This window comes from Sceloporus undulatus, chromosome 7 (genome assembly GCF_019175285.1).
Source record: "Sceloporus undulatus isolate JIND9_A2432 ecotype Alabama chromosome 7, SceUnd_v1.1, whole genome shotgun sequence".
Lineage (NCBI taxonomy): Eukaryota > Metazoa > Chordata > Lepidosauria > Squamata > Phrynosomatidae > Sceloporus > Sceloporus undulatus.
In genome coordinates, this window is record NC_056528.1 from 50,932,198 (window position 1) to 50,956,488 (window position 24,291).

A 24,291-nucleotide genomic window follows, 5' to 3' on the forward strand; every position below is an offset into this window, starting at 1 on the left:
GGCCCGCCACATTTGTGGGTTTGATGTTTAGGGTTTGATTATTTGCACGTTTGCTTAATATGTTCCCTCTAGGAATCTGCTAGAACTTGATCATAGAGTTGTGTTGGAGAGCCTAGATGTTCCTAGAGAAAACACTTCTCTGGACATTTGTAGGTCCTCCAGTGTGATCCTATGATCAACTTCTGGCCATAGAGTTGCACTGGAGGACCTGGAAATTCCTAGAGAGGTGTTCGCTTATGTAAAAAGGATAGTGCTTTTTTTTAATTTGTGGTTTTTCCACATTCAATGAAGACCTTCACCCCTAAATCCAGCGAATTTAGGGACCACTGTACAAATGGGGGCCTTGGTATCTGCTGGGGTTTGGTTCCAGGATTCCCCACGGACACCAAAATCCTTGGATGCTCAAGTCCCATTAGATGCAATAGAGTATTATTATTGTTATTGTTACTGCTGTTACTTCTACTACTACTACTATTACAGTGGGACCTTGTTATCTGCTGGGGTTTGGTTCCAGGATCCCCCCTAGTTAGGTAACAAAATCCACAGATGCTCAAGTCCCATTAAATACAATGGCATGGAAAAATTGTGTCTCTTATATAAAATGATAAAATCAGGGTTTGCTTTTCGGAATTTATATATTGTTAAATATTTTCTTGAATCTGTGGATAAAAAATCTGTGGCTAATGAGGATTCCTCCTAGACTGTTTTCATCCAAATCCCCTTTCCGAAGCCCTCAGCCTCCCATGGCGCAACCCTACTCTTGGAAAGGCCAGGATGGGCTCCTCCAGATGCAAAGCCATGTTCTTTGGGTGGAAAGGCAAGTGTTGTTTTCCATTTCAGTGCCTCCGTGCGCAGCTCCTCTTGGCAACAGCCGCCCATAGAATACGCTTTCAGCCCTGGGCTGCATCAGTCCATGTGTTTCCCTCTTATTTTTGGAAACCCTCTCCTTCTAAATCTGGTGCGGCATCAAAAACTCCAAAAGTGCAAGTTCAAAATGAGATCAAAAAAAGGGGGAGCAGACAATTAAAAAAGAAGAAGAAGAAAAGATGACATCTGGAGTCAATTTTAAAACTACGTTATATTTCAAGGGCCTGGGAAAGAGAAAGCGTGAAACAAAAAGGAGATGATCTGGACAAAAGCAGGGATTCTGGCTTTTTGGGTGTCTGATCTCACTGTGCTAGAATACACCTATTTGCAAGTTTTATATGAAGTAATGTTAAGAAGGAGACCAACAAGAACAGTTTGGGGCCCATGCTTCCAAATGCACCCTGAACATTCGTCTTTTAAAAGCACTTAACTTAATTGTTCAGGTTATCAAGGCTTCCAAGCTTTGCATTTGACAGGTCCATTACGCTAATGAATCTTCCTCCAGGATTTCTTTTGGGGCCTATGGGAGCCAGACTGTAGTTTCCTTTACCCTCATCTCTGGTTCCTCTTCAAAGTAAGAAACTCCAAAGCTGTCGCCTGTTTGTCGTTGTATTGCTAGGACCAAAGAGTCATTAGTATGGACAAAGGCGATGAGGGACAGAATCGATGGAAGAATAAAACCAGAGCGTTCCAAGTTTCAAAGTGATGCGGATGCAAACAAGCAGCAAAAAGAGTTTAGTGGCACCTTGAAGGCTGGCAGCAAGGCTTCTTTGGCTTCCGCTTTTGTGGACAAAGAGGCTGAAGTCTATGGAAGTTTGTGCCAAATGTTGTTTAAATTTCATGCCATAAAGCTCTCGCTGAGATCCGACATCAGAGCTCTGCAGAATTAATCTCCGCACACAGTGCTAAAGTACGGACCTTTCTATGCGACGCTTGCGTTGAATGCCAATGTTGCACATCGTTGGTGCACCCCATGTCCCTGATCTTGAGCGAAAGGTGGATGCTCTCCATCAGACAGAGAGGTATATTTGCTTTTGCAATTAGGAAATAGTGGACATAATTAAGGCACCTACAGAAGAGAGAATGTGTGACCCTTTGTTGGTTTTGCTGCAATGCAACACAATAAACAGTCTATTGGCTTGCAATAAACACAGCCAACATGGAGTTGTGATTTGAGCATTGGATTTGGAAACTGGGAGGCCTGGGTTCAACTATCCATCAGTCATGGAAACCCACTGGGTGGCCTTTGGCAAGACACACTCTCTCAGCCTCAAAGGATGACCCTCCGAACAAATCTTGCCAAGAAAACCCAAAGATAGGTTCTCCAAAGGCTGGAAATAACTGGACAGTCCATAGCAAGGGAGCTAAAGTGCAGAAATGGCGTGCGTATTGGACAGGGACTATATGGGAGACCAAGGTACAGATCCTCACTTAGCCATGGAAACCCACTGCGTGACCTTAGGAAAGTCATGCTCTCTCAGCCTCAAAGGAAGGCCATGGCAAACGTCTTCTGAATAAACCTGGCCAAGAAAACAAGGGACACCACAGCGGTTTGAAGGTCTCCAGGACACCATGTATTCCTATGTATTCCCTGGCTTAAGCATGGAGATCAGCGCATGGAAGTTTAAGCATCTCCCCAGCTCTTTTGCATTTGCACATCTTGCCTCCTGCTCCTGCTCCTCTTCCTCCTCAAAGGGTCTAAATCGGTCAGGTGTTGATCTGTTCCTGGAAGGACTGTTTTCCATCCATCTCTCTCTCTGTTTGCCAAAGCAGCCTTTGCAAGAAAACAAAAATGAGGTTTTGGGGTGGGGCTTTTTGCAAAACAAATCTTCCCTTTCTATAATTGTTTACAACCTTCTAAAGACACACATGACTCTGTTTTCTTCAACCAACTGCTGACCCTTCAGATTACTCACACACACAACAGACACACAACACACAACGTGCGTTCAAAGAGAATGGCCTTGGGAAAGGAGTCCAGGTTTCTCCGAAGGGTCTGGCTAATAAATAAAGGGAGTTATCCGGGATCTGACCCCGAAACGAGCTCCAGAGAGTCCCAAACTCCAAAGGAAAGTCGTTTTGCTTGTGGGTTTGCAAGCGCATGCAGCCACATCGATGTGTGTGTTTGTGCGTCTCGAGGAGGCAGTGTGTGCTCTCATTACTTTGTGAAAAGAACAGAGTATCCATATTGTTTGCCTTCCTTTGCTGTAACACGCAACCTGAAATTTACATAGGAGTAGAAATTAATTTCCACGTTGGAAGCAAAAACAAACCCTACTCTCTGCTTATTAAATGGTGAAATGAAAAGGGAGAAAGGAAAACACAGGATGAGATTAGCTTCAGGAAAGTTAAGCTTCAGGAGAAGTATTTCTTTGCCTCTTTTCTCATGCAAAGGTGACTTTCTGGGCTGCAATGGGTCATGCATCTTCCAGCCAAGGCTAAGCAAATGAACTCTGCACATGCTCTATTCCGCCACAAAGAAGTGGGAATATATTTATGGCTGAATTGCTTGGGAAAAGGTGAACAGAGTAGGAGAAAGAGGAAGGGAAGAGAAGGGAGAAAGAGAGGAGAAGGATAGGAAGAGAAGGAGAGCAAAGAGAGACAGAGACATAATAACAAAGAGAAAGGAGAGGAAGGAAAAGAAAACGAAGAGGAGGAGATGAGATAGACAGATAGTAACAAGGATGAGGAAGAAGAGAGGAGAGGAGAGGAAGAGGAAGAAAAAGAGAACAAGAAAATGGAGGAGAGGAGATAGACAATAACGAAGAGGAGAAGAGAAGAGGGAAATGAAGAAGAGGAGGAAGAAGGAGAAGAGAGAGATAATAACAGAGGAGGAAGAGAGGAGGAGGAGGATACAGAGAGAGGAGAGGTAGAGGAGGAAGAAAGAGAGGACAAGAAGAAGAAGAGGTAGAGGAGACAGGCAGAGAAACAATAACAAAGAGGAGGTTTCTCTCTCCTTTCCCCATTTTCCCTCGGCTTACTTCGCTTTCTGCAAACTGAGTTCAAAGTGGGAAAGTAGTTTTCAGTGGAATAACTCATCAGAGGAAAGGAGAAGGAGCAGACTCTTGACCTTCTCTGTGGGCTGAAGCAAAAGCCAACTGCTGCCTCCGGTTGCATCCGTGAAATGTGGGAGAGTGTGGCCTTATTCCGACAAGTGCGACTCAGAGCAGATAATAGTGATGTCAGCGACATCAACGGCCATCAGCCTCCACTTAAAAGCAAAGTACTCAAGTAGTGGAGCATGCTGAGGAACGCTCCTGCGTTGCAAAACGTATTGCCAGAATGAAAATACCTTCCTCTGCCAGAAGAAGAAGGGCAGCAAGGAGGGAGCCGCCTTTGCCTCCCTTTTGCTGGGATCTTCTTCTCCTTCCTCTGGGAACAAGGAGCCTCCCCAAATCCATCCCTTTGGCCTTGGTTCATCTCCCTGTTCTTTGGGCCAAGGACTGGGCTTCCATGGCCTTGCCTTTTAGCCACAACATTTCTTTGCCTGCGGAGATAGCGCTTGCCCACAAAAAGGGAGAAAACGCAAGTGGAAACAAAGAACATGGACCCCAATTCCATGTTTGTGGATCTATGTGTGTGGATCTATGGCCTTTCAGGTCACCTGTCGACTTATGGGGACCCAGGAATGGTGGGGTCTGTACCCCCAGTACCCCCTTATTGATGCCGCTGCAAAAGGGAGCAAAAGTACGCATCTTGCACAAAGGGAGGAATAAATGGCTGTATAAATGACTGGAGTGGAGACAAATGAAACCAGGCTGGGCTTTGCAAACTGAATTTGCTGTTTCAGCCTTCCTTCAGGGACATGGAGCTGGTACATCGCGATCCTGCCCCATGCCTTGGGGTGCATTTGAGGAGGTGGCCACACTGACTGAAGCCAGGTTCATCTGCTGCAAATGGCGCCTGATGTTTGGTTCTGCGCCTGGAACTGGGCTGGGAATGAGGAGCCACCATTCTGGCCTTTGCTCCAGGCAGCAGAACACCTTGGAGCATCCTTTGCCTGTTTTTCGTTGCTCTTGTATTTGCAGTTTCTGCTTACAAACTGGTGCCAAGGCAGCCTATATAGTTTAAGAACAGGAATAATTGCTCTCGGTGCCCCTAGTCCTTATTTGCAAAGGGGAACACTTCGTAACTCTTATTATTCTCCCAAGGATGGGAAAGGAGAGAAACAAAAGGATGGAAAATTAGACTCGAGTCCAAAGTACACGGCAGAAATAATCCAATACTTAGGCTGCAGAAATATAATCTGATGCTGCTGGGAGTCTCCTTGGTTATGAGGATATGGGGGTGGCACATGGAGGAGCATATAGGATCTCACCCAGAGGGTCCTAGATGCAAACTACAGACTTGCCAACTTTGGGAAAGAAGGAGTAAGTTGATGGCATGCCTCTGCCTATGACCCTTGAGAACGCCTTCAGTCGGAGAAGGCGATGTTGAGCGAAGTGGACAAACAAGACCTGATGCAAGGCCACTTTCCATGCTCAATAAATGCTCACTGCAAATGAAAAAAAGAAGGGGGAAATATTCATAACAAGGAAAAACTTCATATGTTCCTGTCTAAACCAATCTTTCTAAAAATCAATACAAGGGGAGCAAGTTGTCTCAAAGGTCTCTGTGTGATGTTGACTCTCTCTTGAGCAAACAGGCCCAGGAGTGACATTTGCCAAGTCTAAGTGACATTTCAGTTCAGCTCAGGTCTTCTTGAGCACGTCCTCCGACATCCCACAGGCGGAAACCAAGATACGTGTGGCCAAGCAACACAAGGGAGGAGGATGATGATCATGATCATCATCACCATCATTATCATCATCCTCATCATCTCCTCCTTTTCCTCCAGAGTTATGGAGAAGTCACAGGGATCATTCCTCCTCTGGATCCTCCTGAGCCCAGAGAAAACCAAAGCGTTGAGGGCAAGAAAAGAGAGCGAAGCACCCGACGCAAAGACACATCGCTCCACAAAAACCTTCTGCCATAAAATGTGTTAGTTTTCATTAACTACAGTGAGTGATAAAAAGAGTGTGATAAAATAGCCAATAAGAAAGATGGCACAGATAGAAACTAGGGCCACAGCTACATGAGCAGGGCTCATAAAAATGCAGGCTAAACAACCGTGATTTATGCGGCTGTCCAAAGTAGAACATGAGAGCGTTCGCACTCGGGGTGTTGCTTGTGCTGCGAAAGTATGGGCTGTGAGCAAAGGCGCATGCATCCTTTGCCCATGAAAGAAGAGGGCGCCTTTGGCCAAAATAGTCTAACAGGGGTGTATAGGGATGTCAAATCAGCCCTGGGACGCAATCCTGCACTGGAGCTGCTTTGTGCAAATCTCCGAATGTGGAATTACATGTCGGTCGTGTGGCACAACACTTGTGTGGCACTCCACTCCGTGCAACGGATGAAGTAGGCTCAAGTCTACAAAAGCTCATGCTATTAGCTTCCTTCTTTCATTTAGTCTCAAAGATGCTGCAAGATCCCTTGTTCTATTTAATCCAAAGACCTGGCAGTGTGAGTTTGGAAAATCAGTATGCAAAGGGATCTTGCAACACCTTTCACAAATTGGCAGCATGAGCTTTCATAGACTTGATGCCTGGGGTTGATTGATGCACTGATGTATCCAGACATCTTTCCTCCACCCATCAAGGAAATGTGCAAGTACCCTCTCAAATGGGCAGAAATTGGATGCCAGGAACAATGATATCAAAGAACAAACCAGCAAGAGGACACTCCAGTCTCCCAGGACACTTTGTCGGCTGTCCTTGAACCAAGGGACTTCGGAGGAAGCCTCTGCACTGAAACCACTGAGGAGGCATCCAAGAAGCCCATCTCCTCTGGGAACAAGGGCTTTTAATCACCGCACATGTGTTAATTAGTTGATCAAGGCAAGTGCATCTGTGCACCACCTACTGATACTCTGATATAATGGCCATGTGCAAAGCAATGAGGGAGCAAATGTGATCACGGCTTGTACTTGTTGCATTTCAGCACTCTAACTGCAATCTCACACTCTCCTTGGGCCTATTATCTTCCATCTCTGGCAACACTGCATACCTCCAATGGGCTGGATACATGTCAAAATGCCATTCGTATTTAGGTCTGCAGTGCTCATCGATGTCAGCTTGGATACTCCAGGTGCTCCTGGAGGATTATGGCCCCAGAGCTGCCCCAAATTCCCCCACTTACCTCTGCAAATCAGGTGGCTGTCAACATAGATGTCCATCGTTGCTCCTTCTGGCATCAGAAATAAAGTGTCCAGCATTGACCACTTGGCTGGGTGCCTTGTTGTAACCTCAGAGGAAGCAACTTGTGTCAGTATCACAAGATGGCACAACATTTTTCTGAAAAACCCAGAGTAAAAGGTATATTGTTTTATGCTGGTTTAAGGAAGAGAAAGGGTGAATGCAATGCAGAACTGGCCTCGAATCAGGGTCCTGCATAAGGACTAAGGGCATGAAGTTGCAATAGTGCTATATCAATAAAGTGTAATAATAATAATAATAATAATAATAATAATAATAATGTGTTTGTGAACCTGCTTCATTTGGCCCATGTAGACATGCCCTCCTTTGCATTTCCCAATGTATGTGTTTGGCAGCCCTTTGGATGTGGCCCTGTGGTTAGCCATGCCTTTCTTAACTAATCTTATTTTATAAAGCGACCCTAGGAATTTGAAGGGTCTGTGAGCAACCACCATAAAACTGTGCATACATAAATTCATACATACATAAGAATCCGCAATGAGCAGCTGGAGGCAGAGGTATTTTAAAAGTGAACATCTGCACAGGAGGTTTTGGAGAAAGATTTCCCATACCCTGCAAGATTTCAGCCAGGAAACGCATGGCAAGCAACAGCAGAATGGGGTCAAGATGGCAAAAGTTATTCCTGAGGAAGAACAGGCAACTGATGCGAAGCGCTTTCTGGAGAGGAAAGCAGAAAGAGAAGCCCAGAAATGTCTCCGCTGGAAAGCCAGCTCCATACTGTCCGATGTTAACTTCTAACCTCAGTTGGCCATTCCTCTGGCCAGCTGGGAAGCAGCTTCTCTGCAAGAATGTCCTCCCTGCGGTCAGCCAGGAGGACCATCTCTGGCCAGAAGGAAAGGGAAGGGAGAAGCTGGGTTTGGAAAGGGTCGGGTGCCCTCTGCTGGGCAAAGGGACCCCTTCCCTCTCAGATAAAGGCTCCAGAACATGCTCAGGGATGGATATGGGATGAGCACATAGATATAGAGAGGGACACCTGTTCACCTTCCTTCTTGTGGGCCAGAAGAAAATCCATCCCAGCATCACAAAGGCTGCAGACGGAGCAAGAAGCAACTCTTATGTGTGGTTCATGGAGGCTCAGTTTCCTCCTGGTTCCTTCTTCGGTTTTCCACTGAGCTGGAAAAAACAAAGCAGAGCCTGCCTTCTCCTTCTATACTGTATATGTATCTACATGTATATATATGAAATATATATGCATACTGTACATGCAATATGTATATGTCTACTTTTGCCGGATCTCAGGACCTGGCTCTGAGTCTCTCATTTTCAAGGACCATCTCTAGGTTGGTTGTTGTTAGTTGCCTTTGAGTCAACCTTGGCTCATGGTGACCATGGATGAGGCACCTCCAAGGCCTCTTGTCCTCCGTTGCTCCCCTTAGGTCCTGCAAATCTATGCCCATGACCTTCTTGATTGAGTCTATCCATCTAGCGTGGGGTCTTCCTCTTTTCTTGCTCCCTTCTACCTTTCCCAGCCTACGAATGCTTTCTAAAGAGTCATTCCTTCTTATGATGTCGCCAAAGTACGACAGCCTCAATTTGACCATCTGACCATGAAATGTTGGATGGCGTGCAAAAAGCAATCAAACTCTATGCGCATCATGGAGGACAACGCTTGCAGAACCTCCGAGGGAGTGAAACGTCTTGCACAGTGTTGGCGTACCTGGACTTACACAATCCTAAATAGGATAGCGCCCTTTGTGCAATTTCCGCACAAAAATGCAGCTGGTGGAATAACAGCATTTACTACCCAACGCTGGATCCTGACACACCCTTTGCAAATGTTTCCCATTATCCTTGGGAGCAATACCTCTAACTCACAGAGAAGCACCTGGCTTTGATTTCAGATTCCAAAGCTACCAATGATTTATGGCAGCTAGATTGTTGGATCCTTGATCCTTCGAAAGGGAGGGAAGGAGCCAGTTCTGCCGCTTGTTAGGAGTAAGTAACATTACTCAGGGAGGAGCCCTCAACTTGCCAAACTCTTCGATTCTATCAGTTCCACAGGATTTGTTGATCCCGGGTGGAAGACGGTTGGCGTTGTACCGCTAGACAAAAAGGAAGAGAGAAATTGCTCTCTAGGCAATAGCAGCCCGATAGATAGTTGGTTAGTATATCATAGGCAAATAGTTGTTATACTAGGATAAGAGGCTAGAGAGAGAAGGCTTTTGCTGAAGCACAAAGTAGGTGGCGGTTTTTGTCTTAACTGCAATGCTCTATTGGTTTGTGCATGATAATTTAATAAATTGCCTCAAATGCTGAGGATATTGGCCTGTATTCTGTTTTTGAGGACTCAAAAGGCAACCTAAAACCTAGTAGTTAGTCTCAATTAAAGCTGACCCATTGGATTTTCTTTTATGTCAACTTACCACTGAATGATTCATTGGCCTACTCTAGCTGAGACTAACCAACTGAGTAGGAACGTCTGGACTCTTCCTTCATTGACAAAGGCTTGCATCTTGTCCAAAAGCTGGATTTATAATCTCATAACCGCTGGAGATTCACATGAATAACTAAACGTGGATTTCAAAACCTACCTTTGGACCCCAAAACCTGCATCCCAGTCAAAGCGTTTCTGAGGTACTGTAATGGGAAATGATGTCCAGAGTGCTCTCTCAGTCATGGGACAACAATTAAGAACAACCATTTATGAGAAGGCCTCAAGGAGTATCTCCAGAGGTTTGTTTGGGATGCAGCCCATGACCAGGAAAGTGACACTTAGGGACACCTCCATCTCCAATGCCCCATAAATACTTTGGTTGGGGTGCTACTAGGCTGCAAAGGTAGGGTTTGGTGGCATCATCGGTCGCAGCAATGATGATCGGACCCCACCATTGTCATTGATGGCAATAGAGGAGCTCCACCACAAACTTGGGTCTCACTGGTAGAGTAGATCCATTGACTCAATGGGATTTGCCTGTGTCTTGACTTACCTTTCCAAAATTGATCCAGTGAGCCTATTCTAGTTAGGAGCAAATCCCAAACACAGAGTTGACCTATTGCCTCAATGAGATTTAGCCACCTAGGATCCCATTGTGGGGAAAAGAGAGGATGTAAATCTTTGAAATAAGTAATAAATAAATACATAAAGTATCTTTCCCAAATGGATCCAGTGAAATCAATAGACTATAGACTCTCACCTTCTTTGATGAATATAGGCTTGGATCCTATTGGCCGTTCTCAGCTAGGGGTGATCCATTGGATCAATGGCATTTACCTATCTGTCAACTTACCCTTCAAAGGTTGATCCAGGTATTCTAGTTGAGTCTAACTAATAGGATCATGGCCACGTTGGAGGAGGAAAACATATAGGAGTTTTAGAGTAAGTTCCCAACTGTTGGTGTTCGCAAAAACCTTGGATATGGCTAGATTTTGCAGAGGAATGTCTTCTTTAGGGCCGTTGTCAAACTCGACCGGTGGAACTACTAGGATGTCTCATGCCTTGTTTTCTTTCCCTTCAATGACAACAACACAAACACACAAAATGAGCAGATCTGGGCAAACCCAGCTCCACAACGTTAGGCAAAAAGGGGATATTTCTACATTTAACTCACAGGAACATTTTTCTCAGCTCCGGGATCATTGTGGGGCTATAAATCCGTTATCTGTCCCAGGAAGGTGTTGCTTTCATAACCTTTTAAACATTTCTAACGACAAAACCAAAATGGTCGGACTCTTATTATTCTTCTAGTTGCGTTTTGGCACGCAAAGCCCATCATCCTGGGCGGTGAGTGATTCCCAGAAAAATCAACAAAGTGCTGGTCAAAATAGTCAAGGACGGAGGGTTTCGTGGGCTGGAAAAATCATTAGGATCCTAAATAATTGGGTCAGGAAAATCCTATGGGAGGAGCAAGGGCCGACAACATCCGCTCCGAAAAGTTTCTTGAATCCAACTTTTTGCAAACTGAAGGGTTTGCTTGACAGGTCATTAAATTCGAAGGCTTTTTGGAGGAGAGGTTTCAGGGGCCTTCCAGGTGAACACCCGAGTTATGGCTGGGAAGGGAAACTGGATTCTTCCCGGTTCGACGGAGGCTGGATCTCTTTCTCCTTAATCACCGGCTTCATAAATTAATACTTACACGCCAGATGAGTAAATCCCAGCAGCCGGCTTCATTGAAACAGCCGATCTGGCTCCAGAAAATTGCTCCGCTTGACTCAGGATCATGCCGTTTCGCCATAAATTCATTTTCGAAGCTTGCATTATGACAGCTGTGCAACAAAGATTGGAACAAAAGAAGAAGAATCAGGCCAGGCTCTCTCTTTACACATATAATGGTCAATGTAAACCACAGAAATAATCCATCTTGAGAGCACTTTAACTGGCCTGGCTCAGTGCTAGGGAACCCTGGGAAATGTAGTTTATGTTTTCGCCTGAGTTCTGACAGAGAAGGCCAAATGTCTCCCAAAACTAGCCTTCCCAGGATTCCCCAGCATTGAGCGACAGCAGTTAAAGCGCTCTCAAACTGGGTTATTTCTACAGTGCCCCCATTTTAAACTAGATTTCTATGTTAATTTCCAAAGAGGCTTATTATTCTCGCTCTGCGTGTCTTTGAATGTCAAGCTGTGAGCAACAGTAATTAATTAGTTAGTAATTAATGCATGATGCTGAATGACATCAGCAAGGGCCATCCGCAAAATCCCAGGTTTTGGCCCAGAAACCTCAGCGCCAAGACGATCCAAACGCTTTTGGCTTTGCAAAAGTTCAGCCCCGCGATTGCACAGTTTGCACAAATTCATGCGGATTTAGCCCATGCTCTCCAATGTTTCGCAGATGAAAATCAAGATATCGGCAGCCAAGCAACATCAAGGTGAGGGCAAATTATTAATCTATTTTTATGTCTAATTATGATCATTTTAACTGTTGACTGTTTAATATTATTTTAGTGAGAGGATTTTTTATGGGGGGGGAAGGTAACTAATGGGATATATTTTAATGGTATGTTGCATTTTTTCAAATTTTGTGAGCCGCCTTAATCCTACGGGAAAGGCGGCATATAAATAAAACCTTATTATTATTATTATTATTATTATTATTCAAATGGGGAAAATGATTAATGAGGAAGGAGACGCAAACAAGAAAAGGCTGCAGGGGTTTGCTTCTGCCTCTTGGGAAGAAAAGGAGAGATCCTGATGCATTGACTGCAACTTGCTTTTGCATTTTGAACTTGGTTTGCAGCAACTGAAGAAAGCTGAGGACAAAAGGATAAAGTGGGAGGAAGAGAGAGAAGCCGGACATTTTAAAAGCAGATGAAAAAGCAGGAAGGCAGAGGATTAATCCGGACTCTTCCTGCAAATCAGAAGTGTTGGCTCTCCCGGTTTGCACATGCTTTGTGATGCTCAGGTCGGTTTCCAGTGTCACCAGACTATGGCATGTCTGGCTGGCCATGGCCCTTAGCAAATGCCTATTTCTCAATAGGAATGGCTCAGAAAACCAGAGGATTTGGGATCCAGGTCAAGAGGGGAAGCTTCTGCGGACCCTCATCCCTGGCCTCCTCTTTCGGTCCAAGTCCAGCTGCAAGAATCAAGCTGCAATGAGGCTCCCTCTTCTGGGAGGAGAGCAGAAAAGCGTCTGTGGATCTCCATTTCACTCAGAGAACATGGATTTTAAATAGTATTTGCTGTAGATCCTATTTTTAAAAAAGGAATGGATCTCTTTTTCTTCCGGTACGAGACCAAAGCGGCTTCCAAAACGAGTCACAACAAATTGACCAATGTATAGTACTACACATAATGCCATTTTTTAGCATGGCGTAGTGGTCTGAGCGTTGACTCCAAAGACCAGGGTTCGAATCCTGTCTCGGCCATGCAAACCCATTGGGCAACCTTGCCCGAGTCACACTCTCTCGTCCTCAAAGGTTGGCAATGGTGGCAAACCTCCTCTGAGCAAACCTTGCCAGGAAAAGCCCATCATAACAGCTCTGCCTTAGGGTGGCTGTCAGTCAGAAACAAAGGCATGCAACAACAACAACAACAACAACAACAAGAAGTAGAAATGATCTTTCCATTGGTATTTCTTCTTTCTCCCTTTGGAAAGCTGCTTTGCCTGCCAGCTTTGGGCAAAGGGCAGAGGGAAGAGGAGAGAGTATAAAGGGCTGAAAGAAGGAGGGAGACTGAGGGGGCTGCTGGCGGGGGTCTTGTCCGGGCATGCATTGCCCAGCAGCAGCCATCCCCACGAGCCTCCAGTGTCTCTAGTAGTTTAGTACTAGTCTAGTAGTAAGTAGTAGCAGTGCCCTGTTTTGCTGGGCTCCGGAGTCCGTCCAGGAGCAGCCTGCCTCTGCCTTGCTCTGGCTGGGCTCCAGGACAAGCCTGGACTTGCAAGGAGCTGCCATCCCAGGAGGAGGAGGAAGAAGAGGGGCACGCAAGGCTGGTGGGTGCCTCCTTGGCATGCTTTAAGTCTGGGTTTCATCTGGGTGATTTTGGGAGGGGAAGATGGAGTGGGCAGCAGCAGCAGCAGCAGCAGCAGCAGCAGCAGCAGCAGGGGGAAAAGGGGGTTTATTTCATTGCAAGAAGCAGCCCCTCTTTGGGAAGGAGGAGAGGAAAGGCAGCCTCTCTCCTCCTCCTCCTCTGCCTCCATCCTGTCTTTACCCCAATGGCATTCCAGGACTGGAGGGAAAAGAGGGAGGAAAGGGCATGAAATAAAAGGGAGACATGGGTAAATAATGCAGGGATGGCTGCTGGGGGTGGGTTCCTGGACCCCCCCCCCCATGGATCCCCAAATCCATGCATGTTGCAATACTATTATATACAGTGGGGTATTACTACTATGACTACTATTGCACTGGGTTCTTGGTATCCTTGGCTGGCATTTGGTTCCAGGACCCCCCCCCCCGCCATGGATCCCCAAATCCGAGGAAACTCAAGTCCCATTCAGTACGATGGGGTATTAGTAGTAGCATTAAGGTATGTTTTAACTGTGTGTTGTTTAATGACTATTTTAAGGGGGCAGGATATTGGGATATGGAAGTGTATTATTTTGAGTGTAAGCTGCCCTGGTTGTCTTCCACACAGAGGCAAGATATAAATAAATATTATTATTATTATTATTATTATTATTAGTGGGATTTGGTTCCTGGATCCCTCCCCCCCCCCAAAAAAACAAGGATGCCAAAATCCATAGATCTTCAATTCCCATTCCTTTGCTTGCTTTTGTATAACTTAGATTCTGAGGGATTCGACCGAAGAAAGGAAGTCCGTGGCTAACTCCCAAAGTCCGGCAGTCCTCTCTCCTGACCCAGCAATGAATTAAAATGGCAAAAGAGGCTGCAATGATGTTCCTCCTGATGCTTGCTAGCAAGGTATGGACCCAGCTCTGGCGGCATCTCCTCAACTGGGATCCTGTTGGCGAGTCCCAACCAGGGTAGACCCATTCAGTCAATGGTGGGATGGTGAGTCAATTGACACTTTGGTCAGTTGCAGCCGAGGCCCTCTTTGCTCTTGTCTTCAGTGGAGCAAATATGGGGGCATCTCGGAGCTGTTATGCTTGCAAGCCCAGGCAAGGGAAGCATGGGGGGCTGCATGCCACGCATCCCAGATGTGGCTGCCAACTCAATAGGGCTCTCCTCCCCTTCTTTTCTCCCCAGGTGCCACGGTTTTCTGCAAACCCAGTGGAATGTCGCGGGAATGAATACCTGGACGATCGTGGGAAATGCAGCCCATGCAAGCAATGCGGACCCGGGATGGAGCTCTCTGAGGTGAGCTGGGCAGCCGCTGGCCAGAGGCAGTGGCCAGTGGCCTCCATGCCCCAGTGGGAGCCATTGGTGGTCTGGGCTGCAGAGGAGCTCTGCAAATAGCTGGACTTCTTAGTCAGGACAGCTTCACAGCTCAGACTAATGGCCATAAACAGAGTCATTGCCCCTCTGATGGGAAAAGCTATCAGATCCCCCTCCTGAGCCTACAGCTTCACTTGGGAAATTCCATGGCTCTTGGCTCTTGTTTTAGGACCGTCTCACACATGTGTTTGCAACACTTGCAAAGTACTCAATGCTCATGCTAAACATGGGGTGCACTGACTTCACCATCAAGGGATCTGCTTGAGGAGGTATATTGAGAACCTTCCATATGTGCATATTTCCTTTGCACAGTTCCTCCATGCAAACCAATTGTTCCATAGTTGGCCTCTATGTGTAAACAGGCATGTTTTCTCTCTCGCAGGAGTGTGGCTATGGCGAAGGCAGCAATGCGCAATGCGTGCCCTGCCAACCGCGGAGGTTCAAGGACGGTTGGGGGCACCATGGATGCAAGCCTTGCGCCTCTTGCAGCCTGATCAACCGGGTCCAGAAGTCCAACTGTAGTGCCACTTCGGACGCCGTCTGTGGAGAGTGTTTTCCTGGGTAAGTACAGGACACATTGCAAAAAGAGCATGGGAGCAGCTCAAATCCATAACAATGATGCTCAGAGGAAATGCTTTCATGTCTTTATTTTTACATATATCCCACCTTTCTCTTGAGATGGATTCCAAAATACATTGCAACTGGAAATACGTCTGAAAGCAATCTGTTATTAAATGTTAAATTTTAAAAAATTAAACACGCAATCCTATTAACACCAGTGTGGTGTTGCGGTTTGAGCGTTGGACTATGACTTAGGGTCTGTGTAAGGCAGAAACACCTTTTAGATGTTGAGGATCCGTCCTGGAGCAGCGGAAGAAGTTGTGCATGGCTGCTGCCCATTTTGGGAGCAGAGTCCCAACCCTCTTCCACCCGAATAACTGTTCCTTCTTTCAGTTTCTATAGGAAGACCCAGATCGGAGGTTTCCAGGATCTGGTGTGCGTCCCTTGCACCAAGCAGACCCCTCCTTCTGAACGACAGTGTGAGTATGCCGATGGGCTCGGGCTGCGTCCGCACAGCAGAAATAATCCAGTTTGAGACTGCTCTGTGGCTGAGAGGGTGTGACTTGGCCAAGACCCAGGCCTGGTCTAACATATGTATCTGATGGATTCTGTACCTCTAGTGAAAACCACTCCTGACCCTTGGGTGGGTCTTGCATTTTCAGGCCGTGCGAGAGTCTCCCTGGTGAAAGTGGAAAGCCACTCGGCACCCGCTCATGCCTCGGCCCTTGTGGCACTGACCATCAGCGCCCTGGTCATCATCCTGCTGGTCCTCTTGACCGTCTCCATCCTCTACGGCCGGCGGTTCTGGAAGAGCCAGTGCCAGCGGGGTGAGTGAGCCTTCTCCCAAGCTCCTTGGCGTCTCCTTTCCTCGGTTCTGTCATCTTGGGCTTCCCTCCTCTACTGAGATGGGCTTCTGCCACCAGGCAAATGGGCATTAGAGTCCTTGTTGAAATCATGGCCAAACAGTGGTGGCGTCAACATTCATTTGTATTAGTGATCTGATCTGATTCATTAACAGTAAGGGACTGGGATGCTTCTCTTATGGGGACTTTCTCCCCAAATGGCATGCTCTGTGCAACTTTAGTAGATGTTTCAGGTATCTTGCTTAATGACATTATTGGGGCTTCACCTTGTAGCATCATGGATTCCAACTATCCTGAGATCCTCCCCAGTTAATCCTATGTTATGACTTCTCACTCAGCTGCATTTACAATGTCCCAGTTTCTCTCTCCTCTTCCCAATTTCACTCTTTGTTCTCAGCTTACTTCCATTGTTGATGCAAACTGAAGTTTGCAAACGGTCGGGGCAGAACTCACCCTCCAGAATTTCACAGATGAAAAGCAAGACACACACAAATATCAGTGTGTCTTCAGAAAGGTGATAGATATTTATGAGGAAGAATAGATGAGATAGGAGAGGCTGCAACCATTTGCTTTTGCCTCAGCCTACTGGGAAGAACAAGGTTCTGCTTTCTTTTCTCATCTTTCCCAATCAGTTAATGGAATCCAAACTAACTTTGCACACTGTTTGCAGCAATTGGAGTAAGCTGAGGACAAAAGGGGGAAAGCGGGAAAAAGAGAAACGGGGACATTTTGAAAACAGTGGGATGATGGAAGATGAAGCAGGTCTGTCCCTGCCAAAGTGGAGCAAGAGGAGGGTATGGGGGATCCTATCCCAGAAGAAAGGCAGAGCATAAATATATATATATATGAATGGGGGCAGAGCCTTCCCCTTCCCAACCTGGCTCATTCGTTCTTCTTCACAAATAACTTCTGCCATCTTGAGCGCACTCTTGATGTTGCTTGGCCAACAATGTGAACCGGTTTTGACCTAGCAAATGTTGGAGGACATGCACTTGGAATGCTGCTTCAGATATTAATTCAGCATGAGGTGGCATTGATCTTTATCCCTCTTTTCTTTCACTACTTCTTCTTCTCTCTCTCAAGTGCTTCAGCGGAGCCCGACCCTCCCTGGTCAGCGGGTGACCTTTCAAGCATCCGCTCTGCCGGCCGGCGTCTCTTTCCACAAACCGACATTGGACCCTCCTTGCTTTGGCACCGAGAGCTTCATGAAGGGCTGTGGGCCACTAGAAGGTGACTCTTTCATGATGGCATCTTTGGGTGGCTTGGCGACGGCCAAAACAGTGTCATAATATATGTGGCTATATAGACCTTTGATGAGAATTTGGGCACATTTGGTGACCCTCTGGGAGCCCCTGAATGGCCTGACTCAGACTGCTTCCTAGGTTCAGGATATATCTCACACCTTCTAATGTTTGACAGATTAAAAACTGGGACAATATCAGTGGCTGAGCAATATCAGTGTGGTCAAGAGGGCAAATGTAATTGATGAGAAAGAACAGACAAGCTAGAAGAGGCTGCAGCCTTTTGTTTTTGCCTGACTTGACTGAGTGCAAATGACTTTTGCACTTTAAATTCACTTGGCAGCAATTGAAGTAAGCTGAGGACAAAGGGAGCAAATGAGAGGAGGAGAGAGAAGCTGGGAGGTTGTAAAAACAAACCAAAAAGTGGATAACAAAGGATTAATAAGGACCCTTGGAGGTTACGCATGGAAAATATTATGGGTCGAGTCTCCTGTATCCAAGATGCTCAGGACCAGGAGCGCTTTGCATTTGGGATTTTGGAATATTTGCATATACATAATGAGATAGCTTGGAGATGTCCTTAAATCCAACTCCTTAAAATTCATTAATGTTTCATATATACCTTATACAAGTCTCACACTCTGCACTCCATGGGGTAATCCTATACTCAGTGTTTTTAATAATGTGCATGAAACAAAGTCTGCGTACATTGAACCTTCAGAAAGCAAAGGTGTCACTGGCTCACGTGTTAGATTTTGAGCATGTCAGATTTTGCATTTTTGGATAAAGGATATTCCGCTTGTATAAGGATGGTGGAAGCATGACTGCCTAAGCATCAACCACAGTTGCACCAAGTATGCTGTTTGCATAGGGAAAAAAACAAACCCAGAGTTTAACAACCACATATACTTTTCCAAGGCAGCGCTCTTGCCCTGAGATGCCTCCCCCTTTGGTCCAGTCCTTGAGAGCTGGGAACCCCAGGCAAAATGGTATTCTTAACGCCGCCTCCTTTCTCCATCCAGGTCCCTCTGAGTCTGTGCCATGTGTCCCAGAAGCGGAGGTCCCTGGCTTCCATTTGCCCGGCTACCAGCCTGACTTGGACTCGCCTGCCCTGGTCACTCTCAGCCCAAAGGCTCCTCTGGCCAGGAATCCCTTAGAAACCCGGCCCTTGCTCAGGAATTCAGAGTGCAGCGACTGCTCGGCCGGAGGGTCTTCTTTCATGGAGGTTGGGCATGGGTCTGGGGAGGATCCTGGCCACCCCACTCCTCCTCCCTCCTTCTGTGCCATGGACATCCAGCCGCGCTGGCCCCATGCCCCCGTGGAGTGCACAGAGCTGGACCTGCAGGCATTCTCCGACCAAGCGGGGCGCATGGTCATCAGGCACAAAGAGGACGCCAGGAAGATGGTGGCGCAAGAGCAGCTGCACCCTGAGGCACCAGTCTGCCCAGTTTACCCATCAGCAAAAGGCCAGCTTGCTTGTGCATCTGCCCCAACCTCATCCCTGTCCTTCAGGGATCCCATTGTCGAAAGCGGGGAGCAGCTGGTAAGTTTTCTGTCTGGGCTCAGATCCTATAAAGCACCCAAGAGCCTTTTTTCCAGGCTCTAGGTAATTCTGCCACTGTCCACTATGAGAATGCTTTGCTTCGTAGTGGACAGTGGCAGAACTGGCCAGGACTTGGGGGGGGAAACATTACTTTTTGGACCACGGTTCCCGGAACCAACCCTCACCTGAGAGTTGTATTCCAAAACGTTGGAGAACAGTTTGGGGTAGGTTTTCTGTCGCTGGTTCCCATTGCTGGGGTCAGGTCCTATGAGGGACCCAAGAGCCCTTTTTTCCAGGCTTTGGGCAATGACAAAATCACCCATTGCTTGGGAGAAAGGTTGCCTTTGGCACTACAGCTTCCAGAACCTCAACTGTATTCCAAAATGTAGGGCTGTGTTTTTTTTTCCTCCCTAGGCTTTGGTATTGCTTTATTGCTATTGCACACGCTCACTGACAGTACATTGTTTTTCTCTAGGGAGGTGACGTTCAGAGCATTGTGGCTGAGATCCACGATGTTTTGCAAGGTGAGTAAGTGGGTGGCTGGTCCTTATTCCGGCTGGCCAGGGAAGGTCCTGGAGCTTAGGTGTGGTTTGACTGGACGTCTCCAATAGGGAGAACTCATGGAAGCTGCAACTAAATATTACAGCATGGAGTGCTTCCTATTCATAGTTCCCAGTCAAACCATCTTTCAGATAGTCTGGACTCAAGCCATGTTTGTGACCAGTCCTTTCTCCCTCTGTCTTCCTTGCTAGACCTCCCTCTGGCCAGCCTGCCGGCTTCCCTGGTGCTCTCTCTCGCTGACCACTTGGACCCTTCCTTACCTGGACTCAAGAACTTCAGCCACTTGGGAGAGGAACTGGGGGTCCCAGCTCACAAGCAGCCCCAGATATCTGGGTTCGTGGAGCTTGTCGCCTTCCTGGCCTCTTCTGGAAGGCCCCTCTCAGTCCTCTCCTTGGCCCAAGCGCTGCAGAAGCTCCAGCGGTTTGATGCCTTCCTTTTGCTCTATGGTCACTTTGTGGGCAGCCAGACCCACCACTGCAGTCACTAGGTGCGTCCGGCCGGAGCGCTTTCTCATCTCAGAGCCTCTCCTGCAAGCAAGATGGGTTCAGCTGTCTGCCGAAAGAGGTATTGTCTTGCCTAGAGATCTTTTTAGGATGAGATCTTCAAGCTGAAGAGGAAGACGTTGCTTGTGGAGACGAGGAAAGGAAAATTCAGGGAGATTTTTGACATCGGCTGGACGGCCCTATTTCAGGGATGAATTTTCTGGCTCACCATCAATCCACTGTCTTTTTCTTTCTTTCTTTTTAAAATAATGATCTACTGATGCTGTATCTCTGCTTGAGATCTAGTTCATGCTGTCTCTGTACTTGAGATCTACTTCATCTCCTGGATCATCTTGATCCTCCTTTGGAAACAGTAGTTTTGCCTCCTGGGTCACCTACTTTGGAAAATGTACAACTATATTCTGTGCATCAGTTTCCCACTGTTTCCAAAAAGTTGGTGCTTGAGATCGACTCTATGAAGTTAAAAGAAAGAGCATGAAGATCTTTCATTTTGTACCAGCTTTCAGATCTTCCTTAAAAACAGATCTGTCTTCATTGACCAGCCTTGAATGGACTAGCTTTCAAAAAGACAGACGGGTTTCTCGCTGATATCTTTAATGTTTCTGCAATGTCTATAGGGCTCCTGGGGTCCCTTACGGGGAATTTTCTTGCCGACACACATTCAGGGGTTTCCTTTTTTAAAACAAATGCTGACATTTATAACTGTTTTGTTTACAAGTGTGTCGTAATATTTTTAAAATAATATTAATTCTTTTCTGAACTTCGAGGGCTTTAATGGGGAAAGAGTTACTGTATTTTTGCGGTTGTTCTAATCCTCTTTTGGGGTTTCGTTCTGGGAAAAGGGATATCCATCTGGACCCCTTTTCTGCAGGTAAAATCTCCTTTACTGAGGAATTTGGATTTGTAAATGCCTCTAATGGTTTCAGAGGAAAGATTTGTAGGCCTACGGATTTGTTATTTTGGGGAGAAGTGCCTCTCTTTAAGTGAACTTATCACTTGCCATACACTACAATGCAACCCTCTAGATATTGTTGGGCTGCATCTCTTAGCTATGGCTACGCTGGCTAGAAGGATAATGGGACTTGTAGTCCAACGGCATCTCTGAGGGACGTATCGTCTCCATCTCTGACTTCCCATTGATTAGTGGGTCTGTTCCAGCTTGGACTAAGAATTCGATGTAGGGCTACGTCTCCGTGGCCTTCACTCCTTTCTCAAGCATCGGTGCCAAGGCTCCAGCCATTTTAAGCAGATGTTTCCAATTGTCCTTGTGTTCTGAATTGCTGGATTAGGGGTCTGAAAGTGATTTCAATTTATAGGAAAACAGGGAGACAGAGATGGCTGTTGTCCCTTGAATTAGACATTGGAGAGCTATTGGAGTGGAGCTGTTATTCCTCTTTCCTTCCTCCTTCCTTCATTGAATGCCTTTGGAGCCCATAAGCTCTTCTTTGTCCTCATGCGCCAAATGCCACCCAGGATTCAGGAAGCATGTTTCCTGCACTTCTAATGTCAAAGCGATTTCATTTATTTTGCTGCCACTTTCCAATGGTTGAATCCTTTCCTCCGGGACAAAGTGGATTTGTAGTCTTTGCAATATCCATTGAGTCCCAGAGTGAAAAGCAAGGGCCAGGGCTAAAGGAGACAAAACCTTAGGCTTGGCTTTGGTGCAAAAGGGGCAAAAAGAGAGAGGCTTCCGGTCTTCCTGGAAACGTTGGGCCGATTTGCATTGGGAGCTTTTCATTCCCATTGGGAAAAACGTCCTCCGCCAAAGAGAAGGATCTCATCTTGTCTGGCTGCTTTGCTTGCGTTTAGTCAATGGCAGTCAGAGCTAAGGGAGGGATGTGGCTGTTTGTTTCTCCCGATGCACCAGAAATAAGGTCCTTTTTGGGACTGAAGCCCCTAATGTTCCAGTATAATCAATATTTATTATATCCGTTGATATTGGTAAAACCATGTCACATCTTAGAAATAAGAAAGTCAACCTCGTCGTAAATGTAGTAATTTCCAATCCATTTAAGTCATCAGTTTTAGGGGACACTTAAAGAGAGGCCTTTGCATCTAATGAATTCTTTCCGTAAGTATGTATTTGCATGATTTGTGTGGCCTGCAGATAGACCTCTTCTCGGTCCAGTATTTCAGCATGTTTTGCAATTGCGTTTCATGGTTTCTCTACCTGCAAACATTGCAGCATGTACCGAAACTGGTCGCATGAATGTAATTTCAGCATTATTGCCCTGCGATCCTGAAGCCTTTGTTTCAGATTATGACCTTTCTATAGGACAGGGTTGCAGGCTGACTGCTGAACAGTGTTTACTTTCTTGAGCTGTGAAAAAACAAAAACAAACCCTGTGTGTGTATTAACTGTAGTGACATCGATAGCTGTGTAGCAAAACAAGACTGTGAACCCAATAGTCCACTGATAGAAGTAGCTTTCTCTATGGGGATTGAGTTTTAAACTTCCCATTACCTCCTTTGCTGTGGAAATGCTTCTCTCGCTGGGTGATTCTTCTGTCTATAATGAAATGTGTGTACTATACGTCTGAATGGCTCAAGAGACACACGTCGTGCCCAGTCAGGAGCAATGGCATTTGCAATTGTGGGTCCGTTCCTTTCCAGGGTCCTGTCTTGCAAGGATTGCATAACCTTGCATTGCTCTTTGCATTGCTGAGCTTCCTTGCATCCCATTAAGGCCATTGGAAGTCAAATACAAGAGTCCCATTTATTTCAATGGGGACAAAGTGAGGTTTACCTGTCACTGGGCTCTATGCACACCATTGTGGCTTCTTCTATCCTAGGAACTCGCAATGAATAATAGTAGTAGTAATAATAATGTATTATTATCATTATTACACAGCATTGCAACATTTTGCTTGGCCAATAAAGGTATTGTTTGGATTTGCTAAATGGCCCAATGCAGCTTAATGGGACAAGTATTTTTGGAACGGCGAAATGCTAAACGTTTAAATGTACGAACGAATTACAGGGATATTCTCCTCAGGATTGCGCTACAAGACTAGCGTCAAAACGTTTGGATTAATTTTTGCTAACCGTTTGTTGTATTAGGATTCCTAAACAAAGACTGTCTTTAAACAGTCACCCTTTTGGTTTTTGTTGTCGTCGTTTCAGATTATTTCATATGTTTGGTTTTGTTTTTCTGAAGCCAAAATGCCCGGCGTTTGCGTTCTTGGCTGTAATTGGGGTTTTTTGGTGATGATGATGGTGATGAGCTTTGTATGTCGGGAGCCATAACTGTCTGGACTTTGCTCTCCTTTGTGGAATGTGTTTTTATTTTCAGAAATAAAGAAATAAAATGGCATCGTTTTCTCTCCGACTTTTGTCTTTTCTGGCCTAGTTCTGAGGGACCAAAGTTTGGCCAAGAGACCAATGTCAATTGGCTGTTAATATTAATTAATGTTAATAATTAAATATTAATTAATATTAAGGGCTAGTCTCTGGCGTTGTCTGCACTGCAGAATTAGCCCACTTCGACGCCGCTTTAGCTGCAGCAGCGGGCAGGATGTCTCTCAAGAAAACTACAGATCCCAGAATCCCTCAAAACGAGGTCATCTTTGACGTCATCGTAATTACAGCTTACTTTTCGTAGGGCTGGCCCCGCCCCTTTATCTCCCGGCAGCCCTCGCGCGCGGCCTGTGCGGTTGCCAAGGCGACGGAGGCGCCCTCCGCGTTCTGCGCGGTCGCGCGGCGATGACGTAGTCCCGGCGGCTCCGCCCCCTTCGGCCTCCCTTGTTTCCTTCCTCCACGTCGATGAGGCCAAAATGGCGGCCGCGGTGAGCGAGGAAGCGGCGATGGCGGCGTCAGGAGCAGCGGGCGAGGGAGCCTCCAAGCCCCTGGTGGGTTCCTCCGGCGGAGAAGGAGGAGGGCCCCAGGCTCCTTCGCCATAGAGAACCATCGGGGAACACTTGCCCGAAGGGAAACATTAGACTCGAGTAGTTGCCCATAGAGAGCCATTGGGGACTCTTTCCCATAGAGACTCCTTACACAAGACCTTGGGGAATACTGGCCCCATAGAGAAAGCATGCTTTCCCATAGGGGATAATGGGAGAATCTTTTCCCATTGGGGAATGCCTGCCTCACCCACAGGGAGACCCTCGGGGAACACTTGCCCCATAGAGAAGCA

General features: G+C 46.5%; 2 protein-coding genes and 1 long non-coding RNA gene across 7 annotated transcripts in view; 2 read left to right on the forward strand and 1 right to left on the reverse strand.

Annotated features, from left to right (window-relative positions):
* Positions 1–1,114: 1,114 nt before the first annotated feature.
* LOC121936978 lies at positions 1,115–11,314 on the reverse strand. Its single transcript, XR_006105062.1, has 4 exons — positions 10,670–11,314; positions 10,349–10,570; positions 7,045–7,150; positions 1,115–2,641 (listed from the first exon to the last, which is right to left on the reverse strand). It is a non-coding gene; the product is annotated as an uncharacterized LOC121936978 (long non-coding RNA).
* A 1,870-nt stretch (positions 11,315–13,184) lies between these two features.
* Positions 13,185–23,469, forward strand: EDA2R (ectodysplasin A2 receptor). Of its 3 annotated transcripts, XM_042480412.1 has the most exons (10): positions 13,185–13,482; positions 14,275–14,410; positions 14,696–14,806; positions 15,267–15,445; positions 15,839–15,924; positions 16,108–16,272; positions 17,392–17,538; positions 18,572–19,092; positions 19,568–19,616; positions 19,845–23,469. In XM_042480412.1, the coding sequence occupies exons 2-10, from the start codon at positions 14,363–14,365 to the stop codon at positions 20,138–20,140; spliced, it is 1,602 nt and encodes a 533-aa protein (XP_042336346.1). In that variant the 5' UTR covers positions 13,185–13,482; positions 14,275–14,362; the 3' UTR covers positions 20,141–23,469. The 3 variants fall into 3 exon arrangements, with proteins under 3 accessions (XP_042336346.1, XP_042336349.1, XP_042336347.1); XM_042480415.1 differs by lacking the exon at positions 17,392–17,538; XM_042480413.1 differs by lacking the exons at positions 13,185–13,482; positions 14,275–14,410 and adding an exon at positions 14,439–14,500.
* Positions 23,470–23,857: 388 nt separating this feature from the next.
* Positions 23,858–24,291, forward strand: part of YIPF6 (Yip1 domain family member 6) — a 10,820-nt gene continuing 10,386 nt past the window's right edge. For all 3 annotated transcript variants that reach the window (XR_006105111.1, XM_042480541.1, XM_042480540.1), the window contains exon 1: positions 23,858–24,004. Coding sequence is in view for 2 of the 3 variants with exons in the window: in XM_042480541.1 (XP_042336475.1) it covers positions 23,930–24,004 (75 nt within the window). In the remaining variant the exon portion in view is untranslated. The remainder of the gene's footprint in view (positions 24,005–24,291) is intronic.